Genomic DNA, 8,757 nt, shown 5'->3' with positions numbered 1-8,757 from the left:
AATGCAAGGATTGGTCAATCTTTCCTAATTTTTTTGGAGGGCTAGGTCTAGCCCGAAGCTCTTTCTACCTATATTGATTAAACCGAGCGAGGCAGTATTTCCTGAATGTCAAAGAGTTTAGACTTAATAAGACTAATTAAAGCAAGGAAAGCAAGAGCCCTGATAGAAGACTACCCGACATCAAGAGCACTGACCGAATAGATTGCAAACATGGTCGGGAACCATAATGAATAACTACTCTTAAAATGGTTGAATTCTTATGTACTTGAGCAACTCTTTCAGTGAGTTTTCACTCTATCTCTTCCCTCTTTCACGACACTAATCAATTCGATTATGAATGTGGTTCAGCTTTTAGGATTAATTTCTCCTCTCTCATATCAAGATTTGGGTTCTTTAGACCCATTAATGGCTTTCTCAAGTGATTATTCTCTACGTGGTCACTCACCTTTAGTCTTTCTCCACTTTGAGTTTCGCTTTATTTCTAGCCTAAAGGAAGATAGAAAGAAGTTAAGATAAAAATTTTGGGGTTTCGTCACAAGTACGTAAAAAATTAAAGGTTCGTAAAGGGTTTTCGACTTAAAGGAGTTACGTTGAAGATGAAAGATGTCGTCTCAAAAGATACATTTTGCTCAACAAGTTAGATCAGCCTCGGATTTTCTCGAACATTCAGTCATTCAAACTCTCCCAAGTGCTCTATTTTGGAAAGGGGAGATCACTTATCAAAGATCAGCACTATATCTGGATCAAGGTATTATCAAAGTTAATACCTTCCCAATGAAGGTGAGTATCAAGGTTTGGTCTAGCTCAATCTCCTGCTTCCCCTAGAGCTATTCTTTATCCCCACATCCTTAGTCTTTCAAACAGGAAAACTCTAAACCCTACCCTACCATCAGCTTCGCTTAAACCAAGTTTTTTCTCCTCTTATGCCTCAAACAGGGAACATAATTCCTATATAGATAGAGAAAGCACCCGCCTGTGTAGGTTCAGTAGTTAAGAAGCACTATGACGCTTTTCGTCAGTCGCTTGGAAAGCCTTCCTTTTGACTAGCAGAGACTAGATACCCAAGCCTCCGTCATGCAGGGCTGACAAATGATTCCCCAGGATAGTAGGTGCACCCCACCCTCTCCACTATGTGAACCCCATAGGAAGCTTCTAAACATCTGCTCAAGCTTCACCAACAGATTCTTTGGAAGGGCGGTGTTGGTCAAAAGGTATACCGGCATCGAGCTAAGAACCAATCTAACTAGGGTCACCTTATCCATCATAGACATGGCTCCAGACTGCCACCCCTCCAACCAATCACGTACACCCTGTTCCACTACCATGCACTTGGCGCTCCGAAGTCTGTGCCACATAATGTGTATGCCAAGGTAGCACCATGGCTCATTTTACTCCAAAACCCCCAAGCAATCTTTAATTGCAAGCTTTAGATAGGGGCGAGCCTTGGGGTCGCATATTACCACAGACTTGTAGAGATTCATCTTCTGGCCTAATTAAAGATAGTAGCCCTCCAAAATCCTCCTAAAGAGTATGACGTTCTGAACGGAGGCCCGACCAAGCATGAGGTAGTCATCTGCTAAAAGCAAGTGCAAGATTGGTTGGGCCCCTTGCACAAGCATATAGGGGCAATTGCCTGGTGCCTTGTCACATCCCGAAGCGTACGAGATAAGACATCAGCACAAATGATAAAAAAATAGGGAGAGAGGGGACAACCTTGGTGAAGACCAAGAGTGGACTGAAAGAACTCTATTGGGGTGCCATTAACCAGGATAGCAAAGGAGGGCTTGCATACACAACTAAGAATCCATTCGACCCACTCTCTGTGGAATCCAAAACTCTCCAAGGAGACTCGGAGGAAATCTCAACATATGCGGTTATAAGCTCTCTCCATATCAAGCTTGATGGCCATGAGACTACAGTGAGATGGCGCTCTTAGCAAATCGTGCATGAACTCCTAGGCCAGAAGGAGATTCTCCGTGACGCTATTCTCCTCCACAAATGCCCCCTGCTCAAGGCTAATAAGATGGGGAAGGATCGGCTTCATTCTGTAGACCATAGCCTTAGCAATTGCCTTGTATAGGGTTGTGCAGAGGCTGATCGATCTATAGTGGCTCGGCTCAGAGACATCTTAACTCTTGGGTATCAAAGTAATGAAAGTCCTCTTTCAAGCCTCCAGTATCCTCCCAGTGCTAAGAACTACTAGATTGCAGCTACTACCTCGTGATGGTTAATAACCCAAAATCTTCTGAAGAACAAAGGGGGAAGCCATCGAGGCCCGACACTTTATTCTCTGCAACACCAGCCTATGTATCTGACAGCAGGTAAGGGAAGGATCCCACCCCTCCCAACATAGCAGTCCACCTCGCACGAAAAAAGTGAAGGTTCTTCTGCCTAGGATTTTTCTTGGCTATCAAACCTAGGGTTTCTTTTAGTTAGAGGTCTAATAATTCTAGTCATGGCTTAGACTCCATTCCGTTTCTTTAATAATAGTGACCAATTAATAGTTTACTAGCTTAACAAAAGCCCTAAAACACCCTCTCAAGTCAAACGGGCACAACGAGCGTCCACGACTTCGGCCAGTCTTGCCTCAGATTACTTTGACTTCCTCTTTATCACTAACTATATACCACTACTTTCAGTTGTTTGATAGAATTTTCCTTTGTTTTATTTTTCTGATTGCTTCTTGTTACCAAGTTGTCAGTTTTTTCTTCCTTTTCAGATTACCTAGCATTTGCATCCTTTTAGTTTCTTAGCTTTAGTTTGATTATCTTAGCAAGTTTTGCTGTTCTACGGATAGCGCTATTGCAGAGTTTTGACAATACATATCTCTGTACATCATATTAGAATCATTTTAAGAAAAATTTTGTAGACTTCAGTTTGGAGATCCTTCTCTTATAAATCAGGATTCCTGTTTTCTCCAACAGCATCTAAGTTGGCCAGTAATAAATAAGAATTTTTGCAACATCTTATTGTTCAACAATTACATATCCATTGAAACTACTATACAATAAGATTAAACCAAATTTAGCCTTTCCATATCATGCATATTGTAATATAAATGAAGCTTTAATTTCTTACTATTACAGACATATTTTTATTATTTTAAATCAAGTATGTATTGTTATCATTATATAAATAATGCCCCAACTGCTTTGCACAACCATGTTACAAGCAAATACAGAACTAACAGGATTGCAAAGGTAGACTTGACCGATTAAGAAAGAAATCATCGTTCTCCGTAAAAGACAGGACCCTGCCTGGACTATACAGACTCAGAGATCGTGTTCCAATCAAGATGACACCCATGAGTGATAGGTTCTAAACACAAAATGTATCTTAAAACTTGACCAAAGGAAATTCCAACCAAGAGTAGGAAAAAAACATTTTGATTAATACAATATTCAGATATTATACAGACTAATGCACAAATGAAACACAAGGTGGAATGAGAAGCAACTACTTGGAAGGCTGCAATATGCTGTGATGCCTTCTCTATATAGCGGATTGGCCCCAACCAACGGAGCCAGCAAAATCGGCCTATGATGGTGGCCACGAAAAGTTGTCGACATCAAAATTTCTTACGTCCAAGTACAAAGATTTGATAATTCCTACACCTCTTCCTCCGGCAACTATTGCTGGCCCAAACGCTCCTGAACAACAACAGAAAATGAAGGGAAACATGACTGGCAAGGGAACATCAAAATTAATCCTTGAATGGATGTTGACATAAAGAACATATCATTTCATGCAAGCAAATGAACAGGCAGATGCATGCTCAACTTTCAAAATGACACATTATAGTCGCTATAAATCTCTTAGGAAGAAATGATCTAAACCATCACGGTAGGCAAATTTGTCTACTATTATGACACAAGCTCCCTCAGGCCATTTGTCATTTAACAGATCATGACTCTCTCCCCGTCTCTGATCATCTTCCAAGCCACCTATTAGTCCATCCCAATATAATTTCTTTTAGCAAATACACCTCTGAGATATACGCTTAGTAACAGGGTTAGCGTAGCCAAAATTTCTTCCTGTAGCAGGGATAGAATGCATCGAATACGACACCTCAGACGAACCATATCGATGTGGGTCATAACCTAACTATGTAAAATAGGATTCAGTGTACGACTTGAATCCAAATACGTCTAGGGTATCACGAGCTCTACCATAAGAGGGCCATTTCTTTTATGTAATAATATCCTCGCAGGCTCTACCAGGTCGTGCACCATGATCCCTATCCTATGTGGCATGGCAGAATTGAGTCTCATTGGTGAATCGAAGACCCTAAGCTGAGTTATATATTGTCTTGCCATGTCCACTGCTATTTCTCTGGCCACCAGATACGTCACTCGAACTATCACCCTCCCTTGTATCATGGAACGATCAAGCCAGCCAGCCACCCAAGAGCTCACTGATCTCCAAATGAGTGAACAAGCTCCTCAACTCTCTCCAACATAACTGCACCTCAACTCTCTCTTTAATTTTTTGCCGATTTTCGGCATGACAAAAACAAAAATAATAGGGAAGGGGAGAAGACCCTTTACCTGACTCTGGCCTGGATGTAAGTTGAAATCTGCAAAATTTTCACCCTTTAGATGTTAAAGAGTTTGGGGCAGTACGGCCTTCCTAGCTTCTAATTATACCAACCTGTTAAATCCAATATATCCCATTTCACCAACACCAGCTCACTCTTTAACACATTAAGCCCTACTTATCCTTAAAACTCTTGGGACCAGTCTGTAGTAGTCTTACTAATTAGCTTCTCTGTGGAAAATTCCGTTAGGAACCAAATTCTTTTAATTCTCCGCGTGAATGTAAACATGCAATTTTTTCTGAAACACCAAGAGGATATTTTTGTCATCTATTGCTTCAAAGTATCATAACTTATTGCGTCAAACCTGAAGCATCTGCATTAATTTTGGATGCTGTTCCAAAAGTTGACATAGCTTATCTCGATCACTTAAGAGAGTCTGTCAAAAACAAACCCAAGAGAATTTGAAGAAAAAAAGATGTCAGTCAACATAAAATGAATTGCAGAATATATTTCATACATTAAAGTCAGCAAACTATATACAAGACAAACCTGAATGGCTTCAGGTGAAGAAAAGTACTGCTGCAAAGTCATTACCGACTCTTCTTGCTGCTGAGGTGCACTATCTACTTGAAGATTTGGATTTTGCAGTTGAGCTTGCTCAAGCATCGGCTGCAGAGGTTGCAAAAGGGACTCCTGCTGTTGGGTTTCATAATAAAATTGTAACTGGGGAATATGGAGCTGCTGTGGAATCTGCAAGGGATTAACCTGTATTTGGATAGAGCTTTGTTGAATTGGCATAACTTGTTTAGAATGTGGTTGTGAGACCTGTATGGGAGGTCCAGTGTGTTGAGGCTGAGGAGGACGTGGTAGCTGCGGAGGAGGTGGTGGTGGTGGTCGGGGATGCATTGATTGAACACTAGTCTGAGAACTAGGGACAGGCTGTGAAAGAATCGATGAGTTCTGTCCGTGTTGCAGGGTAGGTGGGCTAAACAATGTTCCAGGTACAGAAGCCGGCCTACTCATCAGCAAAGTTGGTGTAAATGCCGGTGGTGAATAAGAAGCTATGCTTGTTCCTGGTGTAGAAAAAATTCCTAAACTTGTGTCATTTATAGGAGTCAAAGGTGGAGTGAGATGGGCTGCAACACTTCCCTGATTATACAGTGAAGCCTGTGATCCAGAAATAGTTGTAGGGCAATGGGTAATTGGAGTGGAAAATGGTGGTGGCAGAGGGGGGAGCGGAGGTGTTGGATGTGCAGAGGTACTAGAAGTAAAGGTCTCCATATGTAACCTACTGCCTGAAACCGAATTCCATGAGAGCTTTGGCTCCAGAACAGGCTGGGCAATTGAAGAACAGTTGCCGGTGGATAAATAATTCTCTGACTGAAGCTGCAATTCGAAGAAAGAAATTAACCACTTCTGAAAAATATGCAGATGACATGACTCAAGGAAACAAAATAGAAAAACTCCACAAGAAGGGCTTTTATCTCTTACATTGAGAGCTCTAACTGTATTAGGGCCATTGACATCAAATGCTTGTAGTGGATATCCTGAAGGAAGTGGTGGTTGTACATCTCGGACAATGTTCATGTAAGGCGAAGAGTGGCTTTGCACTGGTTCAGCAGTTTGAGACAGCACAGAAGAGATAGCTGAAGGGGGCATTGGAGGCAAAGGTAGCTGGCTGTTGGGAAGCTTCTGTTCACCATACCCTTGAGATCCACCAGTTAAACAACCATCAGCAGTTTTCTGTGGGCTGTTCCTATGATAAAGAGTAGATGGTAGCAACGGTTGAACAGATGATGAGACAGAACAAACACCAACGAAGTGTGAAGGAAAACTAGTAAGGTTTGCTGAGGAATGTGCATCAAAACCCTTTGATCCTGCAATGGGAGAAACATATTCTGACTCTTCAGATTGCTCGCGGAAGGATGTCTTGTCTGCTGCGGTCAATCTCATGTTTTTCTCTGAAGAAATTTGTTGAGCCACCGATATTTCAGACTGAAAAATAGACCGTCTCAAAGGAATATCTGAGTGCGAACCTCCATCTTCAGATGCTGGTGGTGTACCTATTTGAGAAAATCGAGAATTTTCATTTACATCTCCTTCAGTCTCCTCAACTATTGAACCCGGAGAACTTTCCCCAATGATGAGAGGAGTCTGCAAATTATTGTCAGGTTGAGGGAATGGCAGTCTCTCATCAGATTCTGTTTCATCATCAAAGACAATATCTATCTCTTGATCGTCGTCAAGATTAGTCTTTAAGTGCTGAGGTTTATCCAACTTAACAGGAACATTGTCATTTCCAAGGGCTGAATTCTTAATTTGTGATCCATCTCCAACTGCAACAGCCATGGGATTTTGGCGCTCCCTTTGCCTGGCCATAAACTCATCCACATGAATTGATGGAGGCCTTCCACTCGTAGATGTCCCACGCTGAGAAGAACTAACAATATTTGATCCACTACTTGCACCATCAATATTTCTCTCTCTGGCAACATAATCATCAACATGCATGGAAGGCGGTCTGCTTGTGTTAGGCTTTCGCTGACGAAAGGTATCTCTACGAGTAGGGCCAGAAGCAACATTGGTTACACCCAACACTCGAGAAAGCACATTTGATCCAATAGCTTCAGACCCTGTATTGTCCCGTGCGCGTCTGCCAGGGCCCTCTACTGATGCCAGTTTCCTCCTTGCAGATAAAGCTGGCACCAATCGTCTGTCAAGAGAAGAATCAGGACACTCCCACACAAACTTCTCTGCAAATCCTTCAAGCAAGTATTGATTGCCAGCTTTTTCATCTTCGTTCAACTTCCAAACATTTGAAAGGGATAATGCATCTTCACTGTCTGCGGACAACATGGTCAAAGATGGCATCAACAGGGATGTCAAAACAATGGATTGAACAACATCAATGGAGGAATGAGAACCTTCACTTAGAACAATGCCTTCTGACATGGATGATGAACCAGCGGGGCTCTGCAGCAGAAACAACAAGGAATCTAAAGACTCCTTAACCTGTAAAATCAACACACTTTAGCTATCAAACTCAAATAATTAAAACACACAAGAAAAGAAACCATAAATCATACCTGATGCAAACCGGTCTCCCCGATTGTAGTAGTTAAATTCTCATCCTCGCTAATACTCTGCTCTAATTTTTGTATCAAATCAAGCACATCATTTGACTTTTTATCAGAAGAAATTGCAGCACCATCCACATCATTCAGCAGCCCAAAAAGGCACTTCAATATCAAGATTCCCTCTAAACTGTTAAGAAAATATCACGATGAGATTTCAGATTTGAAAAAACAATGTGTTTCCATATGGTATTCAAAAACTTTAGATACTCAAGGGAGAAAAACCAGTGTTACATGGACATGGATACAGGAAGCAGGTTTGGACACGTATCCAAGTATTTGATGCAGATGGAGGGAAGAGGGAGATACAAAGATATGCTAACACATATATTTAATTAACTTATATATTTATACCTTTAAACGTTATGTGTTTAAACATTAAAAAGAAAATATTAAAAAATATTGTTTGTTAAGATCTTTTAATATATATACATTTTTTATTCATTGTGAAGTTGTTTAAACACCTACACCCTTGACCAATCTTGAAAAAGAACTAATTACTCCTAATATCAAATTAGAGGATAAAACTCTCTTCCGATCTTTAAAAGTTGTTACCAAAGAGCTTCATACTTATCCAAGTATCCGATATATATCCAACTACAATACATATCCAAAACTAATTGCTTTTTTTGGAGCTGAAATCGAGTGTCCAGGTAACACTGGAAAAAATTGATACTAGCTTGTAAACAGATAAGAAAAATTAAAGACAACAAAGGACTACAATTCTTAAACACTCCACAGAAAAAGGTTCAAAACTACAATAATATACAAGAGAATTACAAGAATAAATTTTCCTCCAAATATACTAGTAGACTATGCACAGATATTTTAGCCTAGAACATATGGTGTGATGTTAGTTGACCAAATGGGGAGACCAAACTGAACCCTAGCATATATTGCACAGGTTGCTAGTAATTGGAGCATTTTGTTCTTTTATCAGTGCAATGACTGCACAAAAGAAGTAACAGAAACCAAATCCTAGATGCGCCCCTATGCTGATCGATGTCCGTCCAGAACATGGAGGATGCTTTAACTTTCACTATTAGGACCAACTTCCTAGATACATCATCAATGTATTACACCCTC

General features: G+C 40.7%; 1 protein-coding gene across 8 annotated transcripts in view; it reads right to left on the bottom strand.

The window, feature by feature from the left end:
• Positions 1–3,192: 3,192 nt before the first annotated feature.
• EMB2016 (mRNA methyltransferase EMB2016) overlaps positions 3,193–8,757 on the bottom strand; it is a 53,588-nt gene continuing 48,023 nt past the window's right edge. For 4 of the 8 annotated variants that reach the window (XM_039129542.2, XM_088721173.1, XM_088721170.1 and 1 more), the window contains exons 25-30: positions 7,624–7,801; positions 7,462–7,549; positions 6,029–7,380; positions 5,087–5,923; positions 4,902–4,973; positions 3,193–3,650 (exon numbers count right to left, since the gene is read on the bottom strand). In XM_039129542.2, coding sequence (XP_038985470.2) covers positions 3,630–3,650; positions 4,902–4,973; positions 5,087–5,923; positions 6,029–7,380; positions 7,462–7,549; positions 7,624–7,801 — 2,548 coding nt within the window. In that variant the 3' untranslated portion in view covers positions 3,193–3,629. The remainder of the gene's footprint in view (positions 3,651–4,901; positions 4,974–5,086; positions 5,924–6,028; positions 7,381–7,461; positions 7,550–7,623; positions 7,802–8,757) is intronic. The other 4 variants (XM_088721175.1, XM_088721174.1, XM_039129543.2 and 1 more) reach the window with 2 other exon arrangements.

The sequence above is a fragment of the Phoenix dactylifera genome, chromosome 5, assembly GCF_051530095.1.
Source record: "Phoenix dactylifera cultivar Ajwa chromosome 5, Ajwa_hap1_PhDact_Kaust_v1.1, whole genome shotgun sequence".
In the NCBI taxonomy this organism is placed as follows: domain Eukaryota; kingdom Viridiplantae; phylum Streptophyta; class Magnoliopsida; order Arecales; family Arecaceae; genus Phoenix; species Phoenix dactylifera.
This window is presented reverse-complemented; position numbering and strand designations above follow the sequence as displayed.